General features: G+C 35.3%; 1 protein-coding gene across 1 annotated transcript; it reads left to right on the plus strand.

The window, feature by feature from the left end:
• The first annotated feature begins 17,382 nt into the window (after positions 1-17,382).
• Positions 17,383-19,388, plus strand: LOC127084539 (S-type anion channel SLAH1). Its single transcript, XM_051025007.1, has 2 exons — positions 17,383-18,287; positions 18,993-19,388. The coding sequence occupies exons 1-2, from the start codon at positions 17,403-17,405 to the stop codon at positions 19,104-19,106; spliced, it is 999 nt and encodes a 332-aa protein (XP_050880964.1). The 5' UTR covers positions 17,383-17,402; the 3' UTR covers positions 19,107-19,388.
• Positions 19,389-20,380: the final 992 nt, after the last annotated feature.

Raw genomic sequence — 20,380 nt, forward strand, 5'->3', positions numbered from 1 at the left:
TATATAGGGTTGTGCAGTGACATAATTACTTGAACAATATTAGAAAAAATTCTGCATTTATCTTACATAAGGTAAGTGTATTACTTGTGTGATATATATATATATATATATATATATATATATATATATATATATATATATATATATATATATATATATATATATATATATATATATATATATATATATATATATATATACGACACTCCCTCCAATATAAGCGAGATTTGGTTTACACTCTCGTAAAAGAAATTTTTTTGAATTCCCCCTTGTAATGTGAAGATTCCTAGCACCCGACACATAAAACACCTAACACCCAACCACTAGGCTAGATATTTTATTTTGAAAATTAATGCAATCATTTTTATTTATAGCATATTTGATTAACAATATATAACCATTAGTAAAACTATCTATTAATCCTAAATAATGATCTAATATTTAATGATAAACTATTTTTTTATATAAAACATATATTGATTATTTAAGTTTTGACACATTTTCTTATATAAAACATATATTGGACCCCAATAGACACGGGCATTATAAGGGAAAGAGTTCTCAGGATGGTGAAATATACACTCTTAAATAGAAAAAAAAAGGTGAGATGAGTTTTTAATATAAGAAATGGGAGTGAAAAGTTTAAGAGTGTTTAGGGGCCATGAGCTTAATAGTTAACAATTAAATAGTTTATATAATAATACACTAATTTTAATAGTTTATATAATAATAGTTTATCATTAAAAATTAAATAATTATTTAGGGTTAATAAATAATTTTACTAATGTTTATATATTCTAAATCAAATATGCTATAAATAAAAGTGGTCCATGAATTTTCAAAACAAAACATTTAACCTAGTGGTTGGTTGTCGGATGTTTCATGTGAAGGAGGTGTTTGGCGTAAATACTTTCATAAATGTTTGGCGTTTTGCTTCAATTCTCTTAAGGCAAAGGGTGATTAAACATGATTTTGTAATATATGTTTGATATATTTTTGAGATCGATGTAAATAATCTTTTTTGGGTTTGATGTAAATAATAGTTTTGGTTTTTGATCTAAATGATATTTTTTGCTTTTGATTTAAAATATATGTATAACTATGTATAAAATACAAGTACAACAAAATAAGGGGTATATATGAAAGAATAAAATAAAAATAAAAATAAATAAATAATTTCACCACGGTTGATTCAGAAGACCGTGGTGATAGGTAACACGTCAAATATAATATACCACACAAATGATGAGAATCGAACTCATGACCTTTAACTATTTAACAACGATTAATAAGAATAACCATGGTGATAAATAATGTGCTACCTAGTATATCACAACGGTCACACACCCGTGGTGATAAATAACAAACTTATAACCATACCCTACTACACCACAGTTGGTCACACATGATGATATACCTTTTACAATCATGATTGTAACACCTCAAAATTTGCCCTCCTCTCTTGGGACTAGCATAACATATTACATATCATTTTTAGGTCATTAGGCATTGCATATTGCATATCATATGGTTACATTGTGCAAGTCATTCTCTCAAGTCTTGGTTAGAAGATGAGGAAGTCAAAGTGCAAGCCAGGGTTTCATTGGACTGGTCATTAATCATCTGAGGATGTGGAGGTCCAAATTAGGGTTTCATGATTCTCAAAAAGATATTGGTCTTCATCTTGTTTGTAATGATGCAACATCATCATCATCATGGTCTTGATATCATCAAGTGTGGGATCAGATTTCTTGAGATTAGGGTTTTGACCACTGGTCAACCCTAATCAGTTGCATTGGGCCAATCAGGGCATGATCAGGAGATGGGGTCTATGATGGATATGGGGATCATCCCATGGTTTTATTGAGATTATTGAGGCTAGGGTTTCATCCTTGGGCCATTTCATCAGAAGATTGGAGCTCAGTTTGATCTATGCATTGCCAAATTCATCTATCAGTTGAAAAAGTCAACTGTGGTCAACTGTGCATGATTTAATGGATTTGGAGGTGGAAATGAGTTGGATACACTTCATTCATGTTGAAACAAGTGTTATTTGACATGTCAAAGCTCAAGAATGGAGAAAATAAAGTCAGGACAAAAATTGCCAAAAATAGAAAGTGACTTGTAATGAAAGTTTCCAAAAATGGAAAGTTTTTGACCTCAAATTTACATGTCCAAAAAAGCTTCAAATGAAAATTTGTTCAACATGAAAGTTGTAGATCTTGGTCTCACCTTTCCAAAAAGTCCAAGAAGTTGAAAATCCCATGTATGGTTGTCAAGTTATGGTCCATTCAATTTCAAAAAAGACCTATAATCAAAGGGGCATAACTTTCACATGGAGTGTCCAAATTGGATGATCTTTTTATGTGCAAACTCCATTTGACATGTACTTTCATGGTGCATAATTGGAATTCATCAAAAATGGTCAATGCAAAAAGTCAATTTTCAAGTGTACAGTTAAAAATCCAAGGGCAAAATGGTCCAACTTGAGAAATAATGGGAATTTTGGAATGGGGATTTTTGCAACACCTCACAAATGCAAATTAGAAATGGTTTGAATGGTCACAAGTGCCCAAAGTCCAATATTTGACAAAGGCATTTTGGAATTGCATTTTGAAAATGTACAAAGTGGCATAGCATATGGAAAATGAGAATTACAATGCCAATGACCATGGGACAAGTTGCAACACATCACACATGGCATTTTGAGAGTGTGTGAGCTGTCATACAGCTGTCATGGGCCCCAGGGTGAAATACCATTTTTGCCCTTGCTTTGTAATTTGCACATTTTGCTAATTATATCATTTTGGTTAATTTGAGATTAGCAAGGTGATTAAATGGAAGTATATAGTCTTAATCATAACTAACTTTTGATCAGAATCACAAATCACAAGAAATTCCAACTGTTTTTCCCTCCAATTCTCCAAAAACTCAAGAACTTCATCAAAACTCTTTTGATCCAATCTTCCTTAACTCTCCACCAAAATCCAAAATTCTTTTTGCTTCGTGCTCCAATCATCTTCCTCTTGGACTGTTTTGAGGAATCATCACCATAATCATCAAGAATCGCCACTGTTCATCTTTGGCTCATCAATGGTGAACTGAAATTTCTTCCACTTGGATCGTGTTTGAGCTAATCTAACTTCTCCAATCACCTTCCTAAAGCTTCATCTTCATCTGTTTTTGGCAATTGGATCGAAAAGCCTCAAGAACAACTTCTGCCATCACAACAAGGTTAGAATTCGAAACTCACCGTTGCTTTAATTGTGATGTGCGTTTGAAAGATCGTTGCATGTAGATCGTCGTGATGTGCTTAGTTTTGATTATGATGAACTGTAGAGAAAGTTATCTTGCTTGAAAGCTTTGATGTCAAAACTTTAATCGCTCGATCCGTCTAGTACAGTAGGAATTAGGTTAAATCGTTAGCATATTTGGAATCCTCGTGCTCAGACCTTTCCAATGGATATCCATTTGCCAATTTTAGTGAAAATTTGATGTTCTTGAATTTGATGCGTTTCTGGAAAAGTGATGAAGAATGTTGATGATTTTCTGGAAAATAGTTGTGTTAGATCCGTTCATTGGCCTGGCTGTTTGAATATGTTGTTCGGCGCCGCTTCCAGCCAATAGGATTATTTCGTTTCCGCGCTCAAAACTACGCCATTTTGGCCGGTTTCTCTTTAATTTCAAAAATGCCACTCCAGCTTTAATTTAATAATTATTTCATTTCTTTTTTTATTTCATTTTACATTTTGTTCCATGATCTTGTAAAATTCATAAATCACTCATTTTTTATCCAAATTGAGTGCAATTTTTTGCATTGTTTTTCTTGTAATGTGTAAAATTTTGCAGTTATTTTTTAGGATTTTTTGCATGTATGGAAAAATAATGAGCCTAGGGTTTGTAGAATGTGTCACAATTTTGTACACTTTGCCATTTTCAACATGAAATGCTCATACATTTAAAGAAATGATTGAAATTTTTTGTGCTCATTCTGGACATGTTGATGGTGATTTTCATGTGGAGTTTGTGAATTTTGGATACCTGGTTAATTAGATATGATTTTTTGAAGTAAGGTGTGACAATTTGTGTCACACCAAGTTAGGTCAACTTTCTGATTTTATTTGCATGACCTATGATTGTGGGATTGAGTTGAAATTTTGCATGTATGATCATTGATATGTTGAGATGTCATGTGATTTTTGCTGGAATTTTTGGTTGCATTTTCAATTTGATTGATAATTGTCTTCACTGTTGGTTCATTTTGCAACCTTGTGTGACACATGTTGGTATATCCTTTGTGAAATTCTCATATGGTTTTGGATGGAGATGAAATTTGGTCTGCTGATTATAGACACATTGTAAGACATCATGGTTTTGGTCCCATTCATTTCTTAATTGATTTCACTGTTTTATGAATTTTTGAAGTGAATGCATGTGTTGGGGCCTTGAATTGGCTTGAATAATTGTGTCTGGATTTCTTGATTTTCATTGACCTAGTTCCCTTTGTCCAATTGAGCTGAAAACTGACATGCTACTTGTTGAATGTGCCCTGTTTAGGTATGAATTATTTGAGGATTTTTGGAATTGTTTTGATATGCTTTTGAGTGAACTCATTCTGTTTGGACATTTGGTGTTGTATTTGACCTAAGTTGACATGTTTTGGTCATGAAATGGTAATGGAGAATGGTATAAGCATGGGACCAATTGCATTTGCTTTTGATTTGTGTTAATTTGATTTTGGTTGAGAATCCCTTGCTGTTTAGAATTTTTTCTCCCTTTTGGACCCTAGGCTTGGCCTAGTGGTCTAGTTTCTCACATTTGGTTTGACTTTTCAGGATGAAATGCACAATGCTTAAGGAGATTGCTTCAAGTCAATTAAATTGAACTTGTTTGATGTTGAGAACTAATGTGAATTTGTTCTGTAGGTTGTGAAGCTTGAGCTTGAGCTTATAGCTTGCACTTGTGTGCATTAACCTGTGTTGTTTGTTTGTACAGATTAACTGATTAACATTTGCTGTTTATTGTTGGTTTGTCTGAGTACTGATGATACTTGACTGATTTCAGGTACATTTAGTTGCTTACAGTTCTTTAAGAACTTGCTTGCTGCTGCTTGGTTTTTAAACCACTTGAGGTAGGACTTCTATTCTTCATGTAGTCTGGGAGACCCGGCCTGTTACTTGGCCGGGCAAATGTCTGAAGTCCTCCTTAAGAGGCAATGTTTGTGGTTGTTTACATTTGTGCCCAAGCAGGTAAAGTCCTCGATTAAGGCAATTGGTGGAAGCCAAGGGATATGCAATCTATCCCCCACTATTCTGTTGAGTCGTCCCTTTGCTCACACTGCTGTGTGTTGATGCATTGGGGCACAAATCCAAGATCTTGTACTTTGTACAGTTGTGTCTGAGTCTTTGAGCGTAGAAGGGTCCCTTCATTCTGGACCCACGCTCCTTTGTCTGAAGCTCTCCCTGGTCAGGGATAAGAGCTGTGAAGTCTAATCTTCACTCACCTTTCATCTGCTTCACCTTAGCCTCGCGATGGCAAGGTTAAGAGCGAGTAATACCCATGTACAGAGGACTTGCTTCGGCAGTCAAACCCATTGTTTGAGCCCACTTGACTGGTTATAGTGTGTGCTTTGTGAATATTTGTTTGCTTGTATGCTTGTATGCTTGCTTTCTTCCTGGATAGGGTTAGCTTGCAGTTGTGCAAGTAGGTAGAAACCTGAACGTAGGGCAATGATGCATGACAACACTAGGCTCGAGTACAGCTCCCTGGTAGTGTGTCTTCCCTTGGTTTCTGGCTAGATTTTCTTTCCCTTTAGGGGGAACTACATCGCCCTGATCCTCGTTCCAAACGAGGTATGTAGGCAGGTGGTCGTGCGAGACCACTCCGGGCACTTTTTTTTTCCTTTTTGTGTGTGTTTACTTGTGATTGTTCTTGTTGTGTGCTTGGAAGCCGGTGTAAGTCCATCAAGTGGCATCTGGGTTCCAGTGTGCGTGTGTTTTGGTTCGGATGCTGATGTAAGCCCAGTGATTGGCATTCAGGCTCCACGTTTGCCTGTTTGTGTGCGTGTGTTGTTTGGCGTGCGTGAGCCGAACTACAGTAGCTCTGATTCTCGTTCCAGACGAGATATGTAGGCATAGGATGCGATGTCCTAGCGAGCTCCCTTCCTCTTAGCCCCACCTACGTTCCTTGTGTGTGTGTGTGATGTTTAGCAACCTTTTCTTTTCTTAGAACGTGGATCCCGTCGAGTACGACGGACGTGAGGGGTGCTAATACCTTCCCCTTGCGTAACCGACTCCCTTACCCTTTCTCTTTGGTCGCGAGACCATGCTTTTTCCAGGTTTCTCTGAGCGTTTCCTTTCCCTATCTTGGGATAAATAACGCGCAGTGACGGCTCTGTGTTGTGTTTTGTTTTAGCCCGCCGGTTGTTTTTTCGCGGTGCGACAATGATGAAAGGGGTTTTGATGACAACCCGTCATTGCGTATATTTAGTCAAAGAATTGGAGCAAAACAAGTGAAAGTCAAGCAAATATAAGAAGGAATGACCAAAGAATGAGGGAAAAATAGCTAAGTATGCAAATTGTGGGCTTAGTAAAAATTTTAGTGAAAAATGAGCAAAAAAGAGTGAAGCTTAAAAAATAATCACATCCACCATCGCGCACGCGATATGGCATTAAAAGCTGCATCACGCGTGCGATACAGGGTATCATGCGCGCGATGGTCACTTTTCTGGACCTTTTTCTGACGCATTCAAGTCCATTTTGATGCCTTTAAAAGGGGAAATTATGCACTTTCACAAGGGTTACAAAATTTGACAAAGAGAGCATAATTTTATAGCATCAAGGGGTGATTTTGAGAGCATTGGAAGCTATTGGAGGCCAATTCTTTAGGGAACTCATATGCAATTCTTCTTTCTTCAATTGGTATTGTAATTTTAACTATGAGTAGTTAAGCTTCTCTAGGTTAGGTTGTGTGATTATGAATCTTATTCAATCTTGTTAGCATTATATGTTGGTTTGAATTTGTATTAATCCTTTGAATTATAATCTTATTAAGTTGTTTCTTAATCTTAATACTTTTTATTTTAGATACTCTGTTAATCTGATATTAGACACATAAGAATTACTGACCTTTAGCCTATGTGTTGGACCTAAGGTAACTATTCTACTTATGCTGGTTGAATAGGGACAGGAGACCCAGAGTAGTGGCCTAGGAAACTAACATTATGTACATTGTCTAACCCTGCTTACACTGGCGGACTAGGGATATAAAGCTTCGAGTAATGGTTAATGAGTTATGTCGTGAGAGATCGACTATAACGGTTTTGTTAGTTCGTCGTGAGATCATAAGTATTAGACCATTCATACAAGTATTCATACACCAACAAGAGAGGATAATGGGATTCTAATACATAACATAACCATCTTAATACTTCTGTTTTAAACTCATAATTTGTTTTCCATTCTAAAACCTGAAAACCCCTTAGTTACTGTTTTTCCTTAATATTACACAATTGTTGGCTTGTCCGAACAAAGTCCTTGTGGATGCGATCTTTTATTACTTTGAAACTTTCGGTATACTTACCGAGAAGTCATCAATTTTTTGGCACTGTTGCCGAGGGCTGTTGATTTCAACAGGGTAATGCTTTGCGCAACATATTTTATTGTTCTTAGTTTTTATTGCTTTTTGTTTATTTTCTTCTTTATCATAGTGCTACTGAGGTATTTTCTCTTTGTGTGTGCGCAGTTCAGGATCATCGTTACTATTATTTGATCCATAAATTGAAAGAACTGCACATGCTCTAAGAAAAAAAGCTAGAGAAATGAGTCTAGCTGAAGGGGACTAACCAGAAGTAGACCCATCAATACTTTCTTCGAATTTTGAAGAGGAAGATAACATGACAGCACCAACACCCCTCACTATGGAGGATTACTGTAAACATACCTATGAAGGACAAGTTTCTAGAGGGTGTGTACCGGCAGACCCTGCTAACTTTGATATTAAGAATTATGTACTTTTAGGTCTAAGAGACAGTTCATTCGATAGGAACACTACCAGGGATCCATGGGCTCATCTTGCACGGTTCTACGGAACCGCTTCGATGTGCAAACTTGATGTTGTCACGGACAACCAGGTAAAGTTATGATTGTTTGGTTTCTCCCTCATTGGAAGGGTAAAAGATTGGTTACTATGTCTTTCAAATGGAACCATTCGAACATGGAAGGAGCTAGAGGATAAGTTCTTGGAAATATTTTTCACCACCAACCAACTTACTGAGAGGAAAGCTGAGATTGTCAATTTCGAGCAAGAAGACGCAGAGTCACTGTATGGTTCTTGGGAGAGATTCAAGTTAATACTACGCAGATGCCCCAATAATAATATGAACAATATGGTGCAAATGAAAATTTTCATTAAAGGCCTCAAGAGTCAGACACATACGTTGCTAGATGCTTCCACGGGAGGCACGATTAGACAAATGACCGACCCACAAGTAAAAGACCTCATTGAGAAGATGCGTATGAATGAGCACCGTTATAAAAGTGAAAGGTCGGTTAGGATGTGTCATGCTATTGAAAATGGTAAGAGAATTGAATGTGGGTGAGATCATACCGAGTAGTATGACTCTCATTCTAACTGACTCATCTGTTACTCAACCGATTAGTATTTTGCGTAACGTGTTAGTACACGTCAACAGACTGGCATTTCCTGTGGATTTTGTAGTGCTGGATACAAAAGGCACTTCAAGAGGATCTGTTATTCTCGAACGGTCATTTCTGGAAACCAGGAAAGCCAAGATTTATGTAGAAACGAATGAACTTATATTAAAGGTTAATAAAAAGAAAGTAGTTTTTAAGGTGTATGACCGGGTGAAGAGAAGTTGGATATTTGCTATCATATGAAGGAAAGAGATAGTAAGGTGGACACAAGACAAAGAAGAAGAGAATTTATCGATGTGAGGGTATCCATTGCGCCTGACGTGACTTAGAATAAATCAGCAAGCTAATGACGTAAAACAAGCGCTAGATGGGAGACAACCCATCAGTAAGAATTTATTTCTTTTTTCACTATAGTGAATTTTAATTTTCTAGCATTATGATTTTTATGTTATGTTGTGGAAAAGAAAATAGGTAAAGAGGGAAAGAAAGAAAGAGGAAGAAAAGAGATAAAGAAAGGAGAAAGGAATCCAAAAGGGAATGTAACCCTTGTAATAATCACGCAGCCCATCACACGTGTGATGAGACTATCACGTACACGATATAGGCATCACACGCACGATAGAGACATTGGGAAGATTCCTGTGACCGTTACCATCGTGCACATGATGTATCTATCGTGTGCGCAATGTGACCGTTGGTGAGAGACGTTAGGGAGAGCCATTAGTATCGCATATGTGATGACCAACAACTAGTTGGCCTATATATAGTGAATGGTCCCATTCACTTTTGCACAAAAAATTCCTTTCTACCATTCTGCTTTCTACTCTATACTCTGAGCAATTTTTGTTTAATTTTCTTCTCCTTTTTCTATGTGTATAGTGTTTTTGCTGTTTTTTTCCAGGTATTATGGCTTCAAAAAGAGGACGTGTGTCAATATGATCATCATCAAGGGCTGCCCCAACACCTAGCGCTCTAACTTTTCCAAACCTGAAATTCTTATTCAAGGTGCATGCAAAAAAAATTCTCAAGATTATGGATGACCATGTTGTCAAGGAGCGATCATTTGATTTAAGTGATTTATGAGGTTTTGAAGAGATTGAAGAAAATTTGCATCAAAGGCAATGAGATTATGGGCATTTTTCTGCTATAAATGAATTTTGTAGGAGAGCAGGTGTGCCCGTTTACTTCTAAGATGAGAGGTTAACTCCAAAAGCACCGCTCAACATTGCAGCCATCCGGAAGTTGCAAAACATGCATCAAGGAGAAGATGCTCAACATGATCAAGAAGACAATCAACAAGGAAATGAGGGAGAATTCAACCAACCACTAAATAAACATCAACCACAACCAATACAAGGTCAACAAGCATAAGAATTTCAAAAAAGGATGGAAACTCATGCAGTAGGAGTTGAAAGGTGGATAACGGAAGTTTCACCCGCTTTGTACGTTGAACCTCCCAAATTTGCACCACTGTTCAGAGACTTATATGAACAACAAAAAGACTACATGCCGACTCAAAGTTTAAGAATTTGTTTTGCGTTAGTTGAAGACATGGAGAATTACTTCACAAGCCAAGATCAAGAGAAAGCAAGGAGAATATACCACATGCGAGCAGAATGGATAAGGAAAAATAACGAATTCAACAACATAATACATGATATGCATGATATTTTCCGCAAAAATAACATGTGAAAAGCATTGTAGTTTTTTTAATTTTTAGAAGACTTTATTTTAGTTTTTGTAATCTGGAGAAGAGCAATAGCTAGCACAAGCGCTCTTCCTCTCCCATTGTACTATCTAAATTATTTGTCTTTAGTAAACAAGTTTGTAGTGTTTATGTTTTTTCAGATTGCAAGTTCTAACTTTAGCATTAAGCAAATGATCCAAAAGAGATTTGATCATCAAAACGGAAACTAGCAACTTGAAGGCGAAGCATGAGAAAAGAATCAACGAACTTGTACACAATCTACAAATACCTCATCTGGTAAGGTTTGAGCCAAATATTTGTATTTTTCATTTTTCGTTCTTTATGAGTGTATCCATGCATTATTCTTTTATCTGGTTTGATTTATTTCCGATGAAGTTATCAAGTTTGATCAACACACACTGAGGCAATTTTTTGTTTATAACTTTGAACCCTTGTAAACCACCTTTTATTAGTAGGATTATCCTTTGCTAAACACTTTGAGCCTAAGCCTTTCTTTCAGTGGCGTAGCCTTAAATTCTTAGCCATATTACTTGAAAGATCTTTTCTTTCCACCATATATTTGGAGTTAGGTAATAATATTGTTCTTAGAGTTTATGAAAAAGATTAAGTTTGGGGTTGCTATTAGAAGTGAGCAACGTTTTAAGTTTAGGGTTGGGGTGCTAGAGAATATGATCTAAAAATTTAAAAAAATTGTTGTGAAAAAGAAGTGGAAAAAGTCACTTCTTCATAAAAAATGAATGAAGGAGAATAAAGAATGAAATTGTAAGAAGGATCACAAATCTCTAATACTAACAAATAGGTATGATGAATGAAGGAGAACTAGGAACCTAACTCCAAAGGTTTAACCCGACTTTCCTAAGTATATCCTACCCTAACATAAGCCAAGTTACAACCTGGAAAACCTTCTAATGTATGTGTTATGTTCTCTTTGATGAACTTTTTTAGAACGTAATCATGCTAAGTTTAACTGATTTTGCATGTTGAGTGAGTGATCACCATATCCATTGAGTGAGTTATATTGAGCTGAGAGACGGGTTGAGTACTCATCAATGTTGAGAGTGTTTTCCGAATTTGTCGGATAGAAATTGGAAGCTAGAACATGGTCAGGTAAAAGAAAAGTTTAATTTGGTGATGTCGATTGTTATTGTGCGACTTGTTGTTTATTGAAATGTATAGTTACAGATGAGTTACTTAAGGACAAGCAACAATTCAAGTTTGGGGTTGTGATGACAATTCGTCATTGCATATATTTAGTCGAAGAATCAGAGAAATACAAGTGAAGGTCGAGTAAATATGAGAAGGAATGACTAAAGAATGAGGGGAAAATAGTTAAGTGTGCAAATTGTGGACTTAGTGAAAATTTGAGTGAAAAGGAGCAAAAAGGAGCGAAGCTTTAGAAATAATCACACCCACCATTGTGCACGCGATAGGGCATTAAAATCGTATCACGCGCGTGATGCAGGGTATCATGCGCACGATGGTCACTTTTCCAAGCCTTTTTCTGACGTGTTATGGTCCACTCTGATGCCTTTAAAAGGGGAATTCTACACTTTCACGAGGGTTACGAAATTTGGCACTAGGAGCACGATTTTACAACATCAAAGGGTGATTTTGAGAGCATTGGAAGCCATTTGAGGCCAATCCTTTAAGGGAACTCATATGATATTCTTCTTTATTCAATTGATATTATAATTTTGACTATGAGTAGCTAAGCTTCTCTAGGTTAGGTTGTGTGATGATGAACCTTATTCAATCTTGTTGCATTATATGTTGGTTTGAATTTATATGAATCCTTTGAATTATAATCTTATTCAATTGTTTCTTAATCTTAATGTTTTTTATTTGAGATACTCTGTTAATATGATATTAGACACATAGGGATTACTGACCCTTAGCCTATGTGTTAGACCTAGAGCAACTGTTCTACTTACACTGGTCGAATATGGATAGGAGACCCCAAGTAGTAGCCTAAGGAATTAACATTTTGTACATTGTCTAACCTTGCTTACACTGGCGGACTAGGGATAGAAAGCTCCAAGTAGGTGTTAGGGAGTTATGTCGTGAGGGGACTATAACAGTTTTGTTAGTTCGCCGTGAGATTATAAGGATTAAACCATTCATACAAGGCATCATACATCAATAAGAGAGGATAAGGGGATTCTAATACACAACCTAACCATCTTAATTCTTCTATTTTAAACTTGTAATTTGTTTTCCGTTCTAAAGCCTGAAAACTCCCTCAGTTACTGTTTTTCCTTTATATTGCACAATTGTTAGCTTGTTCGAACATGGTCCATGTGGATTCGATCTTTTATTACTACAATATTATTGGTACACTTTTTGAGAAGTCATCAGGTTTTCCGTAGCAGTGAATGTGAGGATATGATGTTTATGTATGCTAAGCAAGTGGAGGAGTCCTTGAAGGATGACGCTCGAGTGGTCATAATGTTCGCTTCTTTGAAAGTTGAAAGTAAAGTTGTGATTGGTGATCTACCGGTGGTGTGTGATTTTCCAGAGGTGTTCCCAAATGATATTAGTCATTTGCCTCCAGAGCGCGAGGTTGAGTTCCCCATAGACTTAGTAACTGGTACTTGTCTTGTGTCGATGGTACCTTATAGAATGTCGGCTTCAGAGCTGAGTGAGTTAAAGAAATGGCTAGAGGATCTGCTTGAAAATAAGTTTGTTCAACCTAGTGTTTCTTCATGGAAGCGCCAGTGTTGTTCGTCAAGAAGAAGGATGGTAGCATGACGTTATATGTTGATTATCGCCAGCTAAATAAGGTTACTATCAATGATATGTATCCTCTTCCAAGAATTGATGATTTGATGGATCAATTTGTTGGTGCTTGCTTGTTTAGTAAGACTGATTTGCGATCAAGTTATCATGATATTTGTGTGAAGCCAGAAGATATTCCGAAGACTACATTTAGAACCCGATATGGTCACTATGAGTATTTAGTGATGTCATTCGGTGTGTCCAATATGCCAAGTGTATTCGTTGAGTATATGAATAAAATCTTCCATCCGTACTTAGATCAGTTTGCGGTTGTGTTCATCGATGATATTTTGGTGTATTTTAATACAGATGTAGAGAATACAGAACATCTGCGAGTTGTGCTACAGACTTTGTAAGACAAGAAGTTGTATGTAAAGTGGTTCAAGTGTGAATTGTAGTTGCGTGAAGTGGGTTTCCTTGGTCATGTGATTTCCAGTGGCAGTATATCAATTGATCCACCAAAGGTTGACGCTGCGTTGCAGTGGGAGACTCCAAAGTCAGTTACATAAATCAAAAAAATTATGGGTTTGGATGGTTGTTGTAGAAGGTTTATAGAAGGCTTTTCAAAATTAGCTTTGCCTTTGACTCAACTGACTCGGAAAGGTCAGGCTTATGTATGGGATGTTCTGTGTGAAGAGAGTTTTCAATAACTTAAGAGGAAGTTGACGTCGACATTGATTTTGATTTTGCTGAGTCCAAGTGAATTATTTGTTGTTTATTGTGATGCTTTGAAGATGGGTTTAGGTGGTGTGCTTATGCGGAATGGCCAGGTTATGGATTATGCTTCAAGACAACTGAAGATTCATGAGAGGAATTACCCTACCCATAATTTAAAGTTGACAACTATGGTGTTTGTGCTTAAAGTTTTGAGACATTATCTATTTGGATCTATATTCAAAGTGTTCAATGATCATAAGAGTTTGAGGTATTTTTTCAATCAGAAGCAACTGAATATGAGGCAGAGGAGATGACTTGAATTTCTGAAGGATTATGATTTTGGTTTGAGTTACCATCTTGGTAAAGCCAATGTTGTAGCATATGCTTTGAGTATGAAGTGCTTGTATGTGTCGGCATTGATGGTTCAAGAGTTTAATTTGATTGAACAATTTCGAGGTCTTAGTTTGGTGTGCGAGATGACTCCTATTAGTGTGAAGTTGGGTATGTTGAAACTGACTAGTGGGAATTCTTTAAGAGATTAGAGAAAGTCAGAAAGTCGACTTGGGATTGATTGACCAGTTGATGTTGATCAATCAAGGTAAAATGGTGTATTTAAAAATTGATGAGAATGGAGTTATGAGGTTTAACGATAGAGTTTGTGTGTCAGATGTTTCAGAGCTTAAGAAGAGTATTCTTGAGGAAGGTCATAGGAGTGGTTTGAGTGTTCATCCTAGTGCTACTAAGATGTAACAAGATCTTAAGAAGATGTTTTGGTGGTGAGGTATAAAGAAGGATGTTGTTGAGTTTGTTTATTCTTGTTTGAGTTGTCAGGCGCCGAAGATTGAGCATCAGAAACCGTCAGGATTGATGCAACCGTTGAGTATTTCTGAGTGGAAGTGGGACAATATTTCTATGGATTTTGTAACAATTTTTTCGAAGAATTCTAAAGGAAGTGATAAGATTTGGGTTGTGGTGGATAGGATGACTAAACCAACTTATTTCATTATGATAAAGATCAGTTATCCGTTGTAGAAGTTAGTTGAGGTGTATATCTAGAGGATTGTTAGTTTGCATGGTATTCCCTCGAGTACAGTTTCAGATAGAGATCTGAGGTTCACTTCGAGGTTCTGGGAGAGTTTGCAGGAAGCCTTGGGAACTAATTTATAATTGAGTTCTGCTTATTATCCACAGACAAACATTCATACATATAGGACTATCCAATTTTTGTAGGAATTGCGTAGATTTTGTCTGTTGGAGAAAAGAGGTAACTGAAATAGTTACTTGTCGTTGATCGAATTTACTTACAACAACAACTTTCATTCGAGTATTGAAATGGCACCATTTAAGGCTTTATATGGTAAAAGATGTAGGACACCTTTGTGTTGGTACGATTTTGGCGAAAGTGTTGTGCTTGGGTCAAAGATCGTTCAACGGACGATGATTCAGGAGAAGATGAAAGCTTCGCAGAGTAGACACAAGAGTTACCATGATAAGAGGAGGAAAGTACTTGAATTCCTAGAGGGTTATCATGTGTTCTTAAGAGCCAATTCTGTGACTGGTGTTGGTCGTGTGCTGAAATCTCAAAAGCTCACACCGTGTTTCATTGATCCTTACCAGATTTTTTAGTCTTTAGTTGTTATTTTAGCTATTATAAACAAACTTTTTTTTTATTTTAACAAATATTTAATACGAAAATTAATTCTTTTTAACAAGTAGGTTTTTTTAATAATATTTTTTGAACAACACTAATATTTTTATATATGATAATTACAAAATAGGAAAGACTTTTATATTCAATTGTTTTTTTATATAATTCTTTTTTTTTCTTTGAAGGGAATTTTTTTCCAGATTTACTTAGATGTATGGTTTAGATTATCCCCTTGTTTTTTTAAAGTTAAAAACGAATTTATGTTAGAGATGACCTTGATTATTGGATGCTTAATTTGATTGCTCTTTGTTTGATTGTGTGAGTGTTTGGTTTAATTGTTTAATCCTTGTTTGAATGTGTGATTGCTTACATGCCTTGTTTGCTACTTATGGATGATTATATGTCATATGTGATTGCATGGCTTATTCAATCTTGTATGTATGTAGACCTTTAAGGTAGACCTTTAATTGTTAAATTACACTTTCAAATAAGATTGAAACCCTTGATCAACATCATGTGGGCTCTCAAAAGATCTCACTCTTTCTCATTTCAAATGATTTTAAATTTATTTCACATATCGTTTTACTAGCACGATGAAACCTCAATCAGCATCGAGTCTTTTTTTTCGCTTGTCCGAAGCGTGTAAAAATATTTTCTTAATAAAAAAAACTGATTGAAAAGGGAATGGATGGTTTACACTTGCTTGCTCCTCGAATGATCAAATGATTGACCCACATCATATTGTTTGATCTTTTCGTCATCTGAATAAAATACCTAAGTCCATTATTAAACTTTTCTCAAATAATTTGGACGAAAAAGGAATGGGTGGTTCACACTTGCATATTCCTCGAATAATCGAATGATTGACCCACATTATATTGCTTGATTATTCGTCGTCCATCCAAAAATATATCCAACACATCAAACTCTTTTTACACCGTCGCGCGATCCTAAAATCCTTTTTCAAACGAAAGATATTTTGTCTCAAGACGATGCAAGACAGTGCTTCGTTCACAATCATGTGAGTCGAGATAAATGACGTTTTCTCGTGAATGTTGATATGTAAAAACCATTCAATGTGATGCAAACGTCCGCTCCTCACTTGTTTTAGGGTTTAGGGTTTATCGATATTTTATCTTTTTCTCTTTGAAAATAATAAAATTCGATGGCAACTCTGTTTAGTCCATCATTTTTGCGAGTGTACGACGCACATCATGAGGTTGTGCTTTTTCTGATGTGCGAAAAATATGAATCTATTACTTATCTGAATAATAAATAATCTTAATTAATTTAAGAGATTAATTACTATACACTGTCAGTGTAAAAAGATTTACACCGTCGATTCATCACCATCACCTGTCTGCATTACTTTATAGATTTTTAAAATAAAAATCAAATTTATTTTAATATCTAACGTCTATGATTGACTGACGGTGTAAAATCTCTTTACACTGTCAGTGTATTTCAATTAAATCCTTAATTTAATACTTTTAAATTAGTATCTATAAATATGATTCTAATTTATGGTGTAATTTTTAAGCAACAAGTGCATTACGAACAACTAAAAAAAGTGCATATCTGAGAGCATTTTAGTATATTTTGAATACTCTCACAATAAAAAAAAGTTATTTATAAAATATATTTTCATTTGATTATCTTAAAAAATACTCCAAAAAAAGATAAAATTTTTATCTTCCTAAGATCATAGAAACAATGGATCTTTTAATAAATTTTAATGAAAAATAAATTATCCGCGTGCAAACGCAACCAAAATGGACCACTTTTCTCTTAGTCATAAAATGTTTCCACCTTATTTTTTTCAAACTTTTAGCGAAACTTTTGATTTTTAATACACCCACTTGTTAGTGTGTCCAGTCTCACATATTACTATAAAATCCTTGCATGTTCCCTAAGAAAAATGCACACACCATTGTATGAGTTTCACAATATCAAAATCAACATGGAATGTGCAACCCAAAAAACTTCCATATCAAACGTTGAGCTTGTCATCATAGAAAAAAACATCATAAACCAAAACAATAACCAAAAACCAACCTCGTTAATTGTCACAAAGAGATTCTTAACCTGTTTGTTAACAAAACTCCATGCAGGTTATTTCAGAATCAGTCTCTCACTTGGTGGACAAGCATTACTTTGGAAAACACTAATTGGACCAACAAAAGACACAAGCATTTCAAGACATGTTCTTAGCATGTTACCTAATTCAGTTTTCATTCTACTATGGTCTTTGTCTCTTTTCATACTCACACTACTCTCTCTTCTTTACCTTTTGAGATGTTTGTTTTTCTTCAAGATGGTTAAAGCTGAATTCTTACACCACGTAGGAGTTAACTATCTTTTCGCCCCGTGGATTTCGTGGTTTTTGTTACTTCAATCCGCACCGCTACAGCTTATAACTCCTCAAACCGCGACTTATTTGATTCTATGGTGGATATTCGCGGTTCCGGTGGTGGTTCTTGATATTAAAATTTATGGACAATGGTTTACTAAAGGGAAGAGGTTTTTATCGACGGTTGCGAATCCGACGAGCCAGTTATCGGTGATAGGGAATTTGGTTGGAGCACAAGCTGCGGCGGAAATGGGATGGAAAGAATGTGCAGTTTGTTTGTTTTCATTAGGGATGGTTCATTATTTGGTGTTGTTTGTAACACTTTATCAGAGATTCTCAGGTGGTGATAGTGTTCATGTGATGTTAAGGCCAGTTTTGTTCTTGTTCTTTGCAGCACCTGGTGTGGCTAGTTTGGCTTGGGAATCCATTGTTGGAGATTTTGATACTCTTTCCAAGATGCTATTCTTTTTGTCTCTATTCCTCTTCTTCTCACTGGTATATATAATTCTTTCATTCATTTATATTTAACATGAAAGGGACTAATAAAAACACTAGATAATTTAAACTCTACTAGTTGTTTTCATGCATGCAAAATAAGTCTCCATAGGAAGATAATGAGTTTTTTAATATTTCAACATTGATGAAAGCTTTCCCTCAAGTTATCTACAGCTGGACTAATTTTTTAGTCAAAATATAATGTTTTAGTTTACAATTTGTTTTTTATAAGGTTTTAAATTGCTATTATAAAAATACCAAAATATAAATAAATACGTTCAAAATATTTTCAAAGAGACCCTTAAAAAATTGGCTTCTTACAGTAACAGATATGGATTGGAAACACATTTTTTTGGTAGGCTGCGGCACAATTTGGAAAGTCTCTATCATATATATTTGTTGCACCACTTGATACTACAATTCATGTGCTATAATTTGGCTTTACAAGATTGAAAGATCCTAGTTGATAGTAACATATTATTTTGGCATTTCTTAAAAGTCTAAACATTTTTTCAATATTGGATGATCCTAGTTGAATGAATAAAATATCTAAAATATAAGAAAAGTGATTTGTGTGTTTAATATTTTAGGATGCATTTGAATGAAGTGAAAATTAACTGTAATTTTTTTTTGATGAAGTTGCATAAAAAAAAGTCAAGGTGTGGCCTAAAATATTAATAATTGATATTTATGTTTTTTAAACAGATTTGCAGGCCAGCCCTATTCAAGAGATCCATGGCAAAATTTAATGTTGCATGGTGGGCTTACTCATTTCCTGTTACTGTGCTTGCTTTGGCTTCAACAGAATATGCACAATAAGTCAATGGAACATTTTCACACATTCTAATGCTTATTCTTTTGGTTCTTTCTGTTCTTGTTTCTGTTTCTCTTATTGTTTTTACTCTCCTCAACTCTAAGATGCTTCTACCAGATAATGATCCCATTGCTAGCTTCCTCATTGTTTAATTCTTTTGTTGGTTATCAAATGTGCAAATCAGTAGTTCAATTCTTCATTTAATCATAATTTAAATTGTTTAATTATAAATTAGATGAGTGGTTAGTATGTATGTTTAGGTAGCAATTTAGATCATGTAATGAAATACTAATTAATATTGTTTGTATTTGTACAAAATGAAGGATAATTTAAATATGGATGTTATTAGTTTGACGCATCGACAGATACTTAGCTTGTGACAATACTATTTTTAGGCTCATTTAGAAAAAAAAAAATTATCTGACTCACATAGGCAAGTCACCATTTGCCAAATATCGTTATTCCTTAAAGTGGTTAAATAAGCCCACAAACACCAACTAATCACTAAAATCATCAAATAGGACAATAATAATATTGTTGGAGAAAAAATAGAAAGTTAGTTAAGATGTTAGTGACTGAATTAGGTTGTTATCTTGAAATACAGCTACTATCATATGTTCGGATTCTTTTGAAGTGTCTTAGTGAAAGTGAAACATATGTAGCGGTCTTTGACGTTTATAGTGGATCTTGTGACGCACATCAAGCATGCCATAAAATGAAATGGCTTTTGTTTTGACAAGGCGTGTATTTGTCAACTATATTGAAAAATTGCATAGAGTTTGACAAAGAATGTCAAGAATGTCAAAAACATGTTGGGATCCAACATGTTCCTGCCAGCAAATTACATTTAGTTGTAAAGCCTTGGAATTTTAGAGGTTGGGCGTTAGAGCTTATTGGTGAAGTTTGACCGTCGTCCTCTAAAGGTCACAAGTACATCTTGGTAGGTATTGATTACTTTACCAAATGGATCGAAGCAATACCATTGGCAAAGGTTGACCAAGATGCCGTGAAAAGTTTTGTTCAGAGTTATATCATCAACAGGTTTGGAATACCTGAAACTTTAACCATGGATCAAGGCCTTGTCTTCACCAGTCAGAAGATGGTCTAATTTGCTTCAAAAGTGAGAATAAAACTCCTAACATCCACGCCTTATTATGCTCACGCAAATGGACAAATCGAAGCGGCCAACTAAATAATAACCAGTTTGATTAAAAAACATGTGGGTTAAAAACCTAAGAATTGGCACAAAACTTTTGACCAAACTTTGTGGGCTTGTCGA

This window comes from Lathyrus oleraceus, chromosome 5 (assembly GCF_024323335.1).
Source record: "Lathyrus oleraceus cultivar Zhongwan6 chromosome 5, CAAS_Psat_ZW6_1.0, whole genome shotgun sequence".
NCBI lineage: Eukaryota > Viridiplantae > Streptophyta > Magnoliopsida > Fabales > Fabaceae > Lathyrus > Lathyrus oleraceus.

Bases quoted from the DNA above. Each gene is read 5' to 3' on its own strand.
- LOC127084539 (XM_051025007.1), top strand. From the start codon at position 17,403: ATGGAATGTGCAACCCAAAAAACTTCCATATCAAACGTTGAGCTTGTC. The intron at 18,288-18,992 runs GTATATATAATT...TTTTTTAAACAG, and splicing joins TATTCCTCTTCTTCTCACTG to ATTTGCAGGCCAGCCCTATT.